Source organism: Anolis carolinensis, chromosome 1, assembly GCF_035594765.1.
Source record: "Anolis carolinensis isolate JA03-04 chromosome 1, rAnoCar3.1.pri, whole genome shotgun sequence".
NCBI lineage: Eukaryota > Metazoa > Chordata > Lepidosauria > Squamata > Dactyloidae > Anolis > Anolis carolinensis.
The window spans coordinates 166,179,260-166,196,359 of record NC_085841.1 but is presented as its reverse complement, the minus strand read 5'-3'; the positions used below and the strand labels follow the sequence as shown (position 1 = coordinate 166,196,359).

The window sequence follows — 17,100 nt, the reverse complement described above, 5'->3', positions numbered from 1 at the left end:
TTGAGGGGAGGGGGAGCCTAGGTACTCTTAGGATAATCTTGCTACTCTTAGATACAACAAAAGAAAGCCAGTACTTCTGCAGCCAAGTTGCTCTTACAAGGTGTTTTCCTCCCTCTTCTCAACAGGTCAATTGTGCTGATCATTTTGTTTGCTCAATACCTGCGCAATGTGTCTTTTCTTTTACCTGGCTACAAATGTGGGAAAGGATGCACAGTTTTCCGGATACAGATCTTCAAGATGTTTCCAGTAAGAAGGGTTCTCTTTGTTTGCTGGTTGATAGCGCAAGCATCGTGTGGCCAAAGTCTAGTTAGATGCAGATGACTTATAGGACTTTAAAAATGTCTTATACTTTATTTCCCCCTTCCTCTAATCATATCATAGTGGTATATAAATTCCCAGACCCTACTATTTTATCTTCCAACCTTTGGGATAAGAATGAGTTGAGAATTTCAACAGCAATGAGGGGATTGGAAATCAGGTCTCCCATGGTGTTTTTCACCATTCCATTTAGGAGGAATGATCCCACTTTAGCTGTCATGGTGATACTCTATGGCAGTGGTTCTCAACCTATGGGTCCCCAGATGTTTTGGCCTTCAGCTCCCAGAAATCCTAACAGCTGGTAAACTGGCTGGGATTTCTGGGAGTTGTAGGCAAAAACACCTGGGGATCCATAGGTTGAGAACCACTGCTCTATGGGATCCCGATACAGGTATTTAGAATTCTCAGCCAGAGAGTTCTAGTGCCTCACCAAAATACAGAGGATTGTAGATGATGGAACTATGGCACTTAAAGGAGAATAAACGTGCTTTAATTACATGGGGTGAAAAGGCCTTAAATGGGTTTCTCCTTTTGGTGGGAGGAAGTTTCTCTATCTATAGCTCTTATGTGAAATAGGTGTAGGTTTTGAATTTAGTTTTTAAGCTACTGGAGTGTGTAGAGGTTTAACTCTACCCTCTTTTTCTGTAGAGTTTTGTGGTGGTTTGTTTTGGACCACTGGATTATGACTCGTTAGGATAATAACCTATAGGGGATTATAATTTGTTAGGATCATAACCTATTGAATAGCAGAGTTTTAGGAGTGTCCCTTTAGTTGATTGGCTAATGGAAGATCACTGGACGTGTAAATATCTTATTTCTATTAGATGCTCTCAGCAAACAAAATTCAAGTAGAATTCTTTAAATAACAAGTTTTACTCACAATTTCATGTATTTAAATATACAGGTACATTTCTTGTCAAGTTAAACTTTTAATGTTTCAGTTTGTGTCTTTAACTTATAGTCTTTAACAGTCTCTTCAAAATGATATCACTCTGTATAGCTCTGTTTTATAAGTCTACTTCCAAAAAACCCAAGCCTCAACTGACTTCTAATTTCTAACACTGACATCTGTACTCAAAAAGACACAAGCCTCAACTGACTTCTAATTTCTAACACTGGCATCTGTATTCAAAAAGACACAAGCCTCAACTGACTTCTAATTTCTAACACTGGCTTCTGTACTCAAACAGACTCAAGTCTCAACTGTCTTTTCTAACTGCCATTCTTTTAAAACTGAACATTCTAAACAGTCACTGAACCAGTCACATGACCTGCAGCCCCTCCCACTGCCTCAAGTACATAGAGCTAAGAAAACTGCAAACCGAAGAAGACATACACTTCAGGAAATAAACGACACATTATAAACAGACAGAACATTAGATAGAGGAGGCTTGAGAAGGCTATTATCTCCAACAGGTTGTGTGCCTTCAAGTAATTTCCAACACATGATGATCCTAAAGTGAATCTATTACGGAGTTTTCTCTACAAGATTTGTTTGCCTTTGCTTTCCTCTGTGGCTGACTTGCCCAAGGTTACCCAATGGATTTTTGTGGCTGAGCAGTGATTTGAAACCTGGTCTCCAGAGTCACGCAGCACTCAAACCACGACATCACACTGGCTTGCCAAATTGGCATCTTCTGAATAAAAAACAAGCTCTCTTACAGTCATGCATTGTAGCTTTTTAATACACATTTGCATTTTAGCTTTTAGCTGAGATTTTAATGTATTATGCTTTTATCAGACTCTACCCCACTCTCCTTATGCTGGTCTATGACCATAATAAAGAAAGATTTGACATGTTTGGTCCTCAGTTTCACTCAGCCCAGAAGCACTTGGAAAAGACATAAAGGTTCCCTCCAGTCTAAATGAAAACTATAGGACCAAGAATACTACAAATACGAAATGCATGATATACTCATTGCAGTGTGATTTAGAAAGGTTTACTCTCCCATCTTGTAATTCCTCCCTTCTATCAGACTTTAGAAATAGATATGAATATATGGAAGATAATGGGACTGTTTGCATTTTACTGTATCCCTTCTTCAGATCATATTGGCCATTCTGGTGGTCTGGCTGCTGTGTTACATTCTGACAGTCACAGATGTGTTTCCGCGAGATGCAAATGCCTATGGATTCAAAGCCAGGACAGATGCTCGAGGTGAAATCATATCTATCGCACCATGGTTCCGTTTTCCCTACCCGTGTAAGTATTTGATATTTTTAGTGTGTGTGTTGCTTTTTTTTCCCTGTGTGTTTTGTTTTTACCATAATCCTGTGTAAAGCTGAGATATAGTAGCTTGCCCAAGGTCTCACACGGAGCTTCAGGGTTCAGTGAGGAGAATAAGTTGGCCTATCCAAAATATGTGTATCACACTGACTGTCTTTCTTGTCCATTATTGGACATCCCCAGTACATCTGGAATAAGAGCAACATGGCAGAGCAGGAAATAAGGTTTTGTTGAAGCAGTCATGTGCTTTTTTCATTGATCTTCTCATCTCAAGGTTTGAGCGTCACATTTCTGGATAGAAGTTTGGGAAAGTTACTTTTGTACTATAACTCCCATGATCTGTTACCTGGTGTGGCCATTGAGGAGTTTGAGAGCTGCACTACAGAAAAGAACCAATTCCACAACTGTTCTGCTCTAATGTAAATTTATTTTAAGGGCATGGGTGAATGTACACAGGATGAGACTGTTACCCTTATCTGGTTTTAGGGAATGTAGGTCTCTTCAGAAATAACTGGACTACAACTCCCATCAACCCAAGGCAAAAGTGAGGTAACATATCCAAGAAAATCTGGAGTAGAGCATCTTATCCACAATCTTTCTGTTCTCCCCTAAAATTAATTTCTTCAATTTGGCCTCATTATGTTAACTACCATCTGAAATAGGAGTTGACTTTTCTCTTTCATTCAGCTCCTTGGCTGGTGATAATAAACTCTAACACCTGGAAAATAAATCTCCAAGTGAGCTGAGATCAATTTTTTGGGGGGTAAAAAGTAGGAGCACTCTATAAATTCTAGGAGCGCGTAGAAGCTCATAAAAACATTCAATAAGAAGCTTGCTATGCGTTTGTGAAGGGTACAGATGAGAAATAAGTCCTGGCCTTGAAGATTGGGCTAAACAAACCCTAAAGACAGTCAAAGTAGTGTAGTGGCTAGAGCAGCGTTTCTCAACCTGGGGGTTGGGACCTCTGGGGAGGGGGTCGTGAGGGGGGTGTCAGAGAGATCACCAAAGACTAGGATTTTCTGTTGGTTATGGTTGGTTCTGTGTGGGAAGTTTGGCCCAGTTCTATCGTTGGTGGGGTTCAAGGTACTATTTGATTGTAGGTGAACTACAAATCCCAGCAACTACAACTCCCAAATACCAAGGTCTGTTTCCCCTAAACTCCACCAGTGTTCAAATTTGGGCATATTGAGTATTTGTGCCAAGTTTGGTCCAGATCCATCATTGCTTGAGTCTACAGACCTCTCTGGATGTAAGTGAACTTCAACTCCAAAACTCAAGGTCCATGCCCAGCAAACCCTTCCAGTATTTTCTGTTGGTCATGGGAGTTCTGTGTGCCAAGTTTGGTTCATTTCCATCACTGGTGGAGTTCAAAATGCTCTTTGATTGTAGGTGAACAATAAATCCCAGCAATTACATCTCCCAAATGACAAAATCAATTCTCCCCTCCCCCCCCCCCCAATATTCAAATTTGAGCGTATCAGGTATTTGTGCCAAATTTGGTCCAGTGAATGAAAATACACCCTGCATATCAGATATTTACATTTCGATTCATAACAGTAGCAACATTACAGTTCTGAAGTAGCAACGAAAATAATTTTATGGTTGGGGGTCACCACAACATGAGGAACTGTATTAAGGAGCTGCTGCATTAGGAAGAACCACTGGGCTAGAGTGGTGGCCTGGGACTTGAGAGACCAGGCCTAAGTGGAACCAGTGCTATAACTGTACCATTATAGCACTGGTTCCACTTCAACTTTGTAGCCTACCTCCTATAGAATCCTGGGATCTGTAGATTCGTCAGGGACACAAGAGAAGGCTGAGGAGTCTAAAGGTTCCTCCTTACACTGTATATATTTCAGGATTCCACAGGATAGAATAATAATAAAAAATATTATTATTATTGACACAACAACATTGTATGACACAGCAAACAAGATAGATATGCTAGATTTCGTATCACAAAATCACAAGTCGAACACTTCCCAAGTGTTTAGGACTGTGTGATGTATTTTTGGATGATGTGCACAGATCTCAGCAGGGTGGCCTTTTGCAGTTGGCAGATCGTAATTTTGTCAATGTCTATTGTTTCCAAATGCTGGCTGAGATCTTTTGGCACAGCACCCAATGTGCCCATCACCACCGGGACCACCTGCACTGGCTTCTGCCAGAGTCTTTGAAGTTCAATCTTGAGGTCCTGATAGCGGCTGAGTTTTTCCTGTTGTTTTTCGACAATGTGACTGTCCCCTGGGATGGCTATTATTATTATTATTATTATTATTATTATTATTATTATTATTATTATTATTATTATTATTATTATATTTGTACCCCACATTTTCTCTCCACAAGGAGACTCATGACACTTAAGCCAAAATCCTAACTTTGTGGTGAGAAAGGGCCCTAGGGTTAAATTTGGGGCCAGTCACTCTTTTTCTAAGCCTGGCCAGCTTCTCAGAGCAGTTACTAGGATTCCTTGCAGAGAAAGAAATGGCTTGCATGTTGCCTTGAGCTCTTGGAGGGCTGTAAATGTGCCAGATAATGAATATCTTATCTGGGAATGGTATTCTAACCTGAGCTGGACAGGCTTACACTCCCCCTGAAACCTCAGGTGTGCAGTTTGGGGGAGGGGTCATCCTAGACTCCGTTTTAAACCTGGAGGCCCAGGTGGTGGCGGTGACTAGATCAGCCTTCGCACAGTTAACGCTAGTGACCCAACCGTGCCCGTTCCTGGAGATATTGGACTTGGCCACAGTCGTACATGCGTTGATTACATCCAGATTGGACTATTGCAATGTTCTTTACGTAGGTCTACCCTTGAAAAGTGTCAGGAAATTATAGTTTGTTCAAAGAGCTGTGGCCAGGCTTCTAACAGGAGCTGACTTCAGAGACTATACCACGTATATCCTGAGGCAGCTCCATGGGTTGCCTGTCTGTTTCCGGGCTCAATTCAAGATGCTGGTGATCACCTATAAAGCCGTATACTGCTTCGGTCCAGCCTACCTGGAGCTCCATGTCCCTCGTCACATCCCAGGGTGAGCACTTAGATCCAGTGGGGAAACGCGCATTGCCACACGAGCTCCTACAAGTATGTGGCAATGCATTAAAAGAGAAGGATCCTTTCCGGGCACAGCACAGGCTCTCTGGAACACCTTCCCAGAAGAATTAAGAGCAGCACCATCTCTACTTAGTTTTAAGAAAGGGGTCAAGACCTTCCTATTCAAGAAAGCTTTTGATTGATACATAGTGGGATCCTTGGGAACTTTAAGCCTGTAAATAACTGAGATGTCTCTGGTGGAGATAGTGACAGATTAGAATTTTATTATTTTTATTGATGTGTATTTTTACCATGTTTTTTGTTGTTGTTTACACATTTTAACTGTTGGAATTTGTATGTTTTTATGCTGTAAGCTGCCTTGAGTCTGCATGCGGAGAAAGGCGATGTACAAATATTCCAATTTTTTGTGTATGTCAGGAGTGACTTGAGAAACTGCAAGTCGCTTCTGGTGTGAGAGAATTTGCTGTCTGCAAGGACATTGCCCAGGAGACACCCTGATGTTTGATGTTTTTACCATCCTTGTGGGAGGCTTCTCTCATGTCCCCACATGGGGAGCTGGAGCTGACAGACGGAGTTCACCTGCTCTCCCCAGATTCGAACTGCTGATCTGTCGGTCAGCAGTCCTGCTGGCACAAGGATTTAACCCATTGTGCAACTGAGGCCTCATAATATTCTAAATAATTTTAAAAATATTTAAACAAATAAATAAATAAATAAAAAGAATAATGCTTTCACACTCAAACGCTGAAAGCATGCTGGGGGGGGGGGCATTGGTTGGAGATAAATTGAGATCCAAGGGGGTCCTGTACATCTCAACTAACCCTGGTTGTCCAATGCTCCTTATAGGCCAGTGGGGAATCCCCACAGTAACAGCGGCTGCCGTGCTGGGAATGTTCAGCGCCACCTTGTCTGGGATCATTGAGTCCATTGGGGATTACTATTCATGTGCCAGGCTTGCAGGGGCTCCTCCGCCCCCTGTCCATGCCATCAACAGGTAAGCCTTGGATATCATCTGCATGGCTCCAGCAAACAACATGAGCAGATGTGAGCGAGGTGGGGTGACTGGCACATTTTGTGATGCCAAAAATATGCTCCCAGGTTGTGTGTATGTGGGAGGGAACCTTTTTCACTGGCCAGGCATGGGGAGGATTTATTGGGGAGAGACATGGAAAATGTCATGCCATAGTTCGGGTTCTTTCTTTCTCTTTTATCCCCTCCTTTTCTCTTAGGGGCATTTTTACCGAGGGGATCTCTTGTATTATTGCCGGATTGCTGGGCACTGGCAATGGCTCTACTTCCTCAAGTCCTAACATTGGAGTCTTGGGCATCACCAAGGTATCACCCTGCAATGTTTGATGACAGCATCTTCTGTTTCTAGGAGTTTATTCAGGGCTGGCCAAAGACATTTTGATGCCCGAGGTGGAGCAGACAATGGTTCCCTGAAAAGTCCACATACCCAAGTATTAGAGGCAGAAAAATCCCACAAACCTATTGTTCTGTCTCTGGAAAGAAAAAAAACCCCTACAATCCCCAGCAATAACTAATTTATTGCACTTTGATTACACCTACAAGTGAAAGCAGATGTGCCGTCTTGCACGTTGGTGGAATTTGCATTTTTCTTGCTTAGATTCTAACTCAATGGTTCTCAACATATGCGTCCCCAGGTGTTTTGGCCTTCAACTCCCAGAAATCCTAACAGCTGGTAAACTGGGTGGGATTTCTGGGAGTTGTAGGCAAAATACCTCGGGACCCACAGGTTGAGAACCACTGCCTAACTAGTCAAAGTTTATGGGGCTGATCTGCTTCTCTCTTGTGCTAAATGATCAATGCAAAATCGGAGCTTTGAAAGTTGGGGATTTTAAGAGTTGTTGCCTGACAAAGAAACCTTTGCAAGTTCTGCAGAAGGCATCCTGTTTAGGATACAGCTAAAGCAAGGGAGGTAACATGTTTTAGAATCTTCCATCCTTGTCTTTGTTTGTGTTTTTGGTTACTTTGATTTGATTCACATGACAGTTTACTCAGTGAATCACTTGGATAATCCAGGGGTTTTTTGATAGAAGAAAAAAATAATCCTCAGATGTTAAATTAGAAGATAAGTGACAGTATCATGTTTTCCTTTATTTAAATATAAAATGCATGCACCAGCTTTCTGACAGCCCTCTTTAGCTAACCTGCCACTTTACTATTTGCTAACAATTCAAGTGCTGTGAACAGTAATTGCATGGACTATGTAGAATTTTAGCACAAGTCTTTAACATCACCTGATCCTTTTAAATGTAATCAAAGCCAGAGATTGTGTTTTGAGTACGGATTCAGGTCTCTTTTAATACAATGTGATGCCACAAGAGATCATTTTTGCTTTCTTGATCAGAGCTTGGAAAGATTTACTTTTTTGGATGACACTTCCAAGAACCCCTTAACCAACATAGGCATTTATCATGTGACCTGGGTGATTCTGGAGACTACTCCAAAAAAGAGAAACTATTTTCCAAACTCGGTTCTTAATTCATCAGAGGTTGACTAATGAAGTTAAGCTGATTGTTTATGATACCAGATTGCTGAGAGTATAATCAAATCCAGGCACTTAGCACTATTAAATTTGCTAGGAGAGATTTAAATGTATATTGAATCCATCCATGAAATATATTGAAATGAACGAAACCTAGAAACCTAGGGTCCATTAATGTCAGCAGTGAATTCACTCCAGGTGAATTTTATAGAAACTCTCAGGCCCCTTCTAGTTAAAACATCTCTGAATCTCTGAATGCCCTTCTACACAGCCATATAAAACTCACATTATCTGCTTTGAACTGGATTATATGGCAGTGTAGATTCATATAATCCAGTTTAAAGCAGATAATATGGATTATTTTCTTTGATAATCTGAATTATATGGCAGTGTAGAAGGGGCCTCGGAGTTGCTGAACCTCATTTCCAGAATAGGTTTTCACTCCTTTAAAGTGAAGTAGAGCCCAAAATGATTGCAATGTCTCACTGATTTGAAAATCACCTACATCCACAGCTTTACACTTTGCTGAGCTATGCCTGCAATAGTCAGTTGTGTTCTTGAGGATCACTGTCAACTTCTGAAAAGATCTGTTCAATCAGGCTGCAGACGTCTATGCATTTACCTGAAGTAAGTCCACCGAATACAGTGGATTTTACTTCTATGTAGAAAGTGATGGGATTTCATTATTCGGAATCCACTTTGCCTGTGAGAAGAATGTGAATATCTTAATTATGGTTCAGAACCCTACTTACAGTCTAAAATGGCCTATCTGTACTACACTGTTATAGGGAACACTTAATGTACTTGTTGCAACTGGCTGCCAATCTGTTTCTGGGCATAATTCAAAGTGTTTGTGATGGACCTCTAAAGTCTTCTATTACTTGGGTCCAGACTATTTGGAAGACTGTACCTCTGTGAGCTTGCCTGAGTTAAGATTCTTAAAGCAGTGGTTCTCAGCCTGTGGGTCCCCAGATGTTTTGGCCTTCAGCTCCCAGAGATCCTAACAGCTGGTAAACTGGCTGGGATTTCTGGGAGTTGTAGGCCGAAACACCTGGGAACCACACGTTGAGAACCACTGTCTTAAGGGGTTGAGTTTTCTTGGCCCTACAACTGTAACACGACTATTTAGTGAAGACACAGGGAGTAGCCTTATTGGTGGCTGTTCTCATGCTTTGGAACCAATTTGGGTCCCATCTTGAAGAAAGGAGGGAAATAAAGTGACTAGTTAACTAACAAAATAATAAAGAAAGGCAAAAACTCTTCTTTCCTGATGGGTTAAAGTCTAGTCACAGTGCAATAGTCAATAAGCAGATACATGAGAAACAAATAGCAGTTGGTATCTATAGAGCAGAAGGATAATAACATTGTGAAAAAGCATTGTATGAGTAACTGGCTGTCACTTGTGTGGCTGGCTTCCCTATGCAGGTGGGCAGCAGGAAAGTGGTGCAATACGGTGCCGGGATCATGCTTATCTTGGGAACCATTGGCAAATTTACAGCTCTGTTTGCTTCTCTCCCTGACCCTATTCTTGGAGGGATGTTCTGCACATTGTTTGGTAAGTTACCATGTATGATATTGGCACACCAATCAAAACAAACTTGGGCTGAGAGATGCTATTTGACGTAGCCCAAGCGTCAAGTTCCATTGGCATTCTTACACAAAGACCAGGGGTGATGCATTCCCAGCATAGCCAGGGACTATTAGTGGCCGCGGCCAGGCAAAAAAAGGTTCTGGGAGAAAGTTTTGGATGCCGCCTTGTGCAATGTCCATAAAACAGTGGTTGTCAACCTATGGGTCCCCAGATGTTTTGGCCTTCAGCTCCCAGAAATCCTAACAGCTGGTAAACTGGTTGGAATTTCTGGGAGTTGTAGGCCAGAATACCTGGGGACCCACAGGCTGACAACCACTGCCCAAAAAGCGCTTGCAATAGCATAACCTTGAGTTGATTAGTGTGACACCTCCAGGTGTTTTGGACTTCAACTCCCACCATCCCTAACAGCCGGTAGGAGGGCCCAAGTTTGCCCATGCCTGATCTACATAGTCATGTACAATCGGATTTAGTCCCATTGATTCCCCTGATGCATTCCTACTTTAAACCCTTTCCCCAAAATGCCTTGGCTTTTTTTGAACATGTGTAATGTGCCATTTTCTCTGTTGCCATAGCTACAACTCCATCAATAGGCTTGAATTCAAACAAAGCACTTTCCCTTCGAAGGGACAAGTACTAATGGCAAAGTAACAAAGACACAGGCCCTTTATTTTCAGCTTTCTAGAAATCAACCTCCCTTTCGAATGAACCCATGATTTTTATATCAGAACCTTTTTGGTCAAGAGCCACTGTGGCATAGGGCTCTGAGTGTTGGACTCTGGAGACTAGCCAGGGCTCACATACCTGCTCGACCATGAAGACTCACTGGGGGCCTTGTCTTTGTTACTTATTCCAGGGTCATGCAGCAGTCCAAAGGGATTTGTTAGATCTGAGCAGCTGAGTTCTCCAATACTTTAGTTCAGTGGTTCCCAACTCTTGGTCTTCCAGGTGTTCTGGACTTCAGCTCCCACAATTCCTAACCGCAGGTAAGCTGGCTGGGATTTCTGGGAGTTGAAGTCCAAAACAACTAGAGGATCAAAGGTTGGGAACCACTGCCTTAGTTCCACCTTGAGAAACACTCACAGCTTTTTCCCTCTTGCCAGATTAACTAAAACAATGTTGTTACACTGACATAGGAGGCCACACTTGGTGCACTGGGATGACACTCACAGCCATCTGCTGAAGCCTGGACCTTGGTTTTCTGCTTGCCATTGCAAGATGTCCAACATGTGTGTATTTTGTTTAAAAACTCATGAACTCCTTTTCATTCTTTTTTTGTTTTCTAGGCATGATCACAGCAGTGGGGCTTTCCAACCTACAGTTTGTTGACATGAACTCCTCCCGCAACCTGTTTGTCCTGGGCTTTGCTATGTTTTTTGGACTCACTCTTCCAAACTACTTAGATTCACATCCAGATGCTATTGACACAGGTATTAAAATGAAAAACCAACAAGGCCTTTGCTTAACCACAGAGATGTGAGATCTTTAGAGGATTATCAAAGATCTTTGCTCACCCTTTAATCACAGTAATGGGATCTTCTTAGCCATTACTTATTGTGGACGATACTAAAAACTCACTTGCCCGTCCTTCCTTTTTGAGCTACAGTTTCAGTAGTCATCAAGCTTGCTGACTGTATATTTGCATGACATGAAATTGGAAGGAACAACTAATCCTATAAAAGACAAAACCAGTATTCATTGGATGGAATTCAACAGGCTGAAATTCCTCTTCCATTTCCCCATTCCTCAAAATCAAAGGCATGAGTAAAACTGGTTGACAGCAAAAAATCTTAGTATTTTGGTTGGTCACAAACTGAGCAGCAGTTAAGTTGTGTGATACAATTGCTAAAAATGCTGCTAAAATTTCAGGATCATTAAAAGAAATGTGATGTAAGGTAAGAACCACTATGCTTGTACAGAAAATTCCAGCATTGTCCAAACCTAAACTCTATTTACTTAGCAATAGCTAAATTGATAAGTAAGTCAACATTTGCACTGATCAAATAATTAATTCAATGTGTTTGCTGTAGTTTGAGACTAACAATTGATTTAGGCCCAGACTGCTTCTATGGTGTTTTGCTTTCTTTCTTGATGTGATCCCTGTTCCTCCACAGGACAGGGCTAAAACCTCATGGGCAGATGTAGAGGAGGAGAAGATTTCAGTGGAAAGTTAAGGATGCCCTAATGGTACCCACTATTTGACCACAGAACAGGTTGCTTTAGGAACTGGCAGCCCCTCCTTTATTGGAGAGGTGAAAGTAAATAATGAATAGTAGTAATAGAAACAGATCTTGCTCTGAGTTCTTTGCTCTCCTGTGAGTCTATGGGGTCACAATGGCACAGCAGGTTAAACCACTAAGCTGCAGAACTTTCTGACCAGAAGGTCAGTGGTTTGAATCTGCGGGATAGGGTGAGTTCCCATTGTTAACTCCAGCTTCTGCCAACCTAGCAGTTTGAAAACATGCCAATGTGAGTAGATCAATAGGTACCATTTTGGCGGGAAGGTAACAGCACTCCATGCAGTTATGCTGGCCACATGACCTTGGAAATGTCTATGGACAACACTGGCTCTTCAGCTTAGAGATGGAGATAAACACCAACCCGCAGAGTCTGACTCAACTATACTTAATGTCAAGGAGAAACATTTACCTTTACCTTACCTGTGAGTTTGAAATATAGACTACTATACGTGTGAGCAGGGTTTCGAGTCGCAAGGAAAGCTGGCAGCAGGCTGGTAAGCAGGCATGGCTTTCTCTCCTCCCTGACATGGTTGGTGTGGGAAGTGTGGGTTAGAAAATAGGATTCCTGGCTTCATGGAGGAAGTAAAATTACCTTAAGGAGTAATATTACATGCAAAATTACAAGTACAGTCACTCCCCAAATAGGTTTGTTTTTAAGTTGTATTTGTATGTAAGTCAGTAAAGGTACTTTTTAAAAGTGTAACTCCAACCATATCTATATCCATATCTGTATACACACACACATATATATACCATAGGGACTTCTGTGGTGGTTTTTTTTTTTTTTTTTGCTGTCAGTGCCCTTATTTAGAAGATTTCACCTCACTTTCTGTTCCTGTGCTCATTGGATTTTGAAAATTTTGGCTTGTTGTAGAAACAAGTATTAGTGAGAAAGCTGCAGTGGAGACACCTTTTCCTCATGGTAACTTTTTTTCAGGAGTGAATTTCCCGTCCTAGGTGTAGATTTCTCACACTTTCTGTTGTCTTATCCCATTCCCATCTATGGGCCATTTGTAAGTTGGATGTTTGTGACTCGGGGACTGCCTGTAATGAACTGAAACAAATCAAATCCAAATGTGTTTTATACAAAAGCATAACCATTGGATTTTTATATATTCATACCTTAATGGTGAGCTGATTTTATGTTTGCATCTTCTTAATTGCTTATAGGAATTGGTGAAGTGGACCAAATATTAAAAGTGCTGTTAACCACAGAAATGTTTGTTGGAGGAGGCATAGCATTCATATTGGACAATACTGTCCCAGGTACAGTTCTTTCATTACCTCACTCTGTTCTGAAGCTGTTTAGATTTTGTGGCTTGAGTTCCTGGGCAAATTAGAATCCGAAGTGGGTCTGAGACATACTTTTTGGGGGTTTCTGTATGGAAACTGCAGAGAAATTACTTAATTCTCAAACTAAAGCTGGCTTTAATAGCTGGAAGTGGGGTGTGTGTAGGCATTTGTACTTGGCTCCAGTGCTGCTGCCAAAATGATAGTCTCTTATATTGATATCATCTAAAAGTAAGATATTAGATAAATACTATAGAAGTAAGAAGTACACAGGTGTATCTCCTGTTTACCCAGGCACCACAAGGAAGCAGATTTCTTCAGAAAGTTGAAATCTATACAAGGACAATACTTTTAAGCCAGCCAGAAGGATGCAAACATTGTGTAGAAACTTTTGAAACCTCTTTCTTCATCAGGGAAGCATTTTTAAAAATCCTAGGAGGGGGAAAGGCATAGATAGTGTCAGAGATGTGTGTTGTCTGTATGTGATCATCCAGAGGGTCCTCAGTATGCTCGAACAGAATATTTAGTTTTATTGCTGTGCTTTCATTGCTTTTCTGATTCCTAGAAACCCCAGAGTCATTGGGAAGATAAGAGGTTTGATACCTGTTTGGGTAGTCTGCAGTTCCCTTTCCCCAAGCCATCTGAATAAAGATACTTGCACAGTATGGTTATCTGAGCCAGTATGACAGCTCCAACATTTTCAGCTTTTGCCAAGAGTTACGCTAATCTTTCCCAAGATATTTAGACTTACAATTTAACAATGAGTAGAGGGACTTAAAATACTTAACAGTGCAATCAGTTTGTTTGATTTTATAGTACAACCACCTCAAACTCAATATTCATGGTTTCACTTACCCACACTCTAAAAAAAAACAACAACCCCAATTTACTCCCTGAAATTGTTTGTGCGCCTTTCTAAGCCCTCCAGTGTCATTCTACAGCATCCTTCTAGCCCAAACAGAGTAAAAATATAAGGTTCACTATTATCTGTGGTTTTCAGGCATTACAGGAGTCTTGGAATGTATTCATGCAAATACAGGGGTTGTACTCTATTTCACCTGGAGCCCCCAGTGGCGCAGTGGGTTAAACTGATGAGCTGCTGAACTTGCTGACCGAAAGGTTGGTGGTTCGAATCAGGGGAGCGGAGTGAGCTCTTCCTATTAGCCCCAGCTTCTGCCAACCTAGCAGTTCGAAAACATACAAATGTGAGTAGATCAATAGATACCGCTTCTGTGCAAAGGTAATGGCGCTCCATTGCAGTCATGCTGGCCACATGACCCAGGAGGTGTCTACAGACAACACTGGCTCTTTGGCTTAGAAATAGATTTGAGCACCAATCCCCAGAGCCCGACACGACTGGACTTAATGACAGGGGAAACTTTTACATTTACCTTACTCTATTTCTTATAAAAAATGGAGGGCAAATCACTCAGCTCCATTCTAGAGCTGAGCTAAATGTTCCCTAATGTTGAAGGCCCGGTTGAGGATTTGGGATCCTGCAACACTATCTGAATGATTGATCCCACCCCCACCTTTCTGACACTTTAGTGAGCATTTAATTTTTTTCTATAGGGAGAGGGCGCCTTGAGATGTCATCTCCTCCTACCCTGTTTCCACCCTCAAAGTAGTTTCAAGCGTAGACAGTGATTCCAAGAGCCATAGGACCGAAATATCTAACATTTTCCTAAAAGAATGGCATGCACTTCAAATATATCGGGATTCTTTGGTACAGTACTTTAATCAACACATGTGCCTTAAATAGGAACAAATGTATTATGTCATGATCTTTTGTGGGCAAAGATCAATTTCACTAAATGTTTGCTACAAGAAACTCATTCATGTTGAAGGTGCCGGAAGAAACTAACAAGAAGACTGAGCCTTCCTCTCCCCCACATCTGAATAGAATCCCACACTATCTGCTTTGAACTGGAATATATGGTAGTGTAGTTCAAAGCAGATATTGTGGGATTTTTGCCTTGATATTCTGGGTTATATGGCTGTATGGAAAGACCCTGAGATGACTAACCATGCTGTCTGTTCGCTTCTTGAAATTTTGGAATTACAGTACTTTTCTCCTAGGATTATTTAGTTCAATGAACAATCCATGTTGCAGGCTTTGAAATGTTTTATCTTCTATAGTGCTTTTATTAACGCTTTGAAATTAACCAAATATTGTTTCATTTTTGGTGGTTAGGCAACCTATGGCCTTTCAAATGCTTAACTGCAATTCCCTCAGTATTGTGGCCCATGGTTATCTATAGCTATTAGATTTGACTATAAAGAAAGGCCTTAGTTTTGTTAAACTGCTGCCTGTCTCAGCATAGCCAAGATTATTGCCACCACTAGAAACTACCACTTATAGTTGGTGTCTTATTACCATACCATAATCTCTTCACTTTTGTAATCCTAGTCTTTGTCCCGGACTCATTTATGTTTACTAATCTGTACTTCCTCTTAGGGACTGAAAAAGAACGTGGACTCATACAGTGGAAGGCTGGGGCACACGCAAACAGTGACACGTCTGCCAAACTGAAGAGCTACGACTTTCCTTTTGGGATGAATGTGATCAGAAGGACCTGGTGGTTGAAATATGTGCCGGTGTGCCCAGGTTTTATGGGGTTTAATTTCAAGGCAAGGAGGGATCTTGATATATCCGAACACATACCCACTGTGACCACTATCCCAGCTGTATGCACAAAAGTTTGAAGAGAATCCCACGGAGCATCATGGAAAAAGGTTGGAGAGCTGTGGCTATTTGCAGCCGACTGTGTGAGGTTCCAGTGTATTTAAGTCACATCCAAGCAGAGTTGCATCAAACAAAGGCGGTCCAGTGATTGAATTCTGCAGCAGACCAATCTGGTTGAAGTTTTATTTTCCATATTTTTTCTCCATTAGAAACAAGTAGAGACATTTTCACCCACACCCTACTTAAAATTGCACCAATGCGGGGACATCCATGTTTACAGGCAATATTCCCATTTTGGATGTAGCAAGAGGTATAGGTAGCAAGAGGTATAGCAAGAGCTATGGGTTACTATTTGAAGTCCATCAGTAAAAATTATGCAGTTGTCTAGCACTTACTTGCTTTTACCCTGATTTTACACCCTTTACTTTGTGAATAACTCACACTTCGGTAATTAGAACACTTTATTAGAAATATGTATCAGATGGAAGATATACTTCTGATGCACTTCTAAGCTTTTATTTACAAATATAAGGAGTAGAGATTCCTTAGGGCACTATCTTATAATTTTGATACATCTGTATGTGAAGCACTGTCGACACTTGCAGTTAACAATTGAAAGTTAATAAAACATGTCCCTAAACGGTAGTGCTCTGAATGCATTTTCCTTCATGTCCCAAGATTTTAGCCTTTTTTCAGAGCAAATTCTTTGTTCCTTGATAACACAAATATTTATCTTGCTAGATAAGGAATTCTCGGGCTTTGGGGATAGTTAATATAGATCAATCTAATCAATGCTATTGGATGTTACATCAGTATTAAAACGTTTTTTGTTATTCAGAGACTTGTTTGTGTTCTATGTAATGAGAATGAAGTCTGAAGCTGGAATGCAAACATCTCTTTAGCATAATGTTAATATGTACATGTGGTGATATGCTGTGCTACTACTACTATGCAACCCCTATGCAGAATACTAGTATTGCACAATAGGTCAGTCAGGTCAATAGGGTGCTGTTGAGCAATGCACAACCACAATGCAAAGACTGCTGTATGTGCAGCTCTGCTTCCGTCACTGTCAGCAGAATATGTTCACCCCAAATCCATGTGTCATTAACCGGATGTCAACCTAAAACAAGTATGAATATCCCATTTTGTGGAATCAATTGTAGCTCCATGTTGAAAAGGAAATG

The 17,100-nt window shown here is 41.2% G+C and overlaps 1 protein-coding gene across 2 annotated transcripts in view; it reads left to right on the top strand.

Moving 5' to 3' along the window:
* Positions 1–16,750, top strand: part of slc23a1 (solute carrier family 23 member 1) — a 30,531-nt gene extending 13,781 nt beyond the window's left edge. For both annotated transcript variants that reach the window (XM_008115422.3, XM_008115430.3), the window contains exons 8-15: positions 126–246; positions 2,365–2,521; positions 6,447–6,594; positions 6,830–6,935; positions 9,535–9,664; positions 10,984–11,127; positions 13,108–13,203; positions 15,686–16,750. In XM_008115422.3, the coding sequence (XP_008113629.1) occupies positions 126–246; positions 2,365–2,521; positions 6,447–6,594; positions 6,830–6,935; positions 9,535–9,664; positions 10,984–11,127; positions 13,108–13,203; positions 15,686–15,933 (1,150 nt within the window). In that variant the 3' untranslated portion in view covers positions 15,934–16,750. The remainder of the gene's footprint in view (positions 1–125; positions 247–2,364; positions 2,522–6,446; positions 6,595–6,829; positions 6,936–9,534; positions 9,665–10,983; positions 11,128–13,107; positions 13,204–15,685) is intronic.
* The last annotated feature ends 350 nt before the right edge of the window (positions 16,751–17,100 follow it).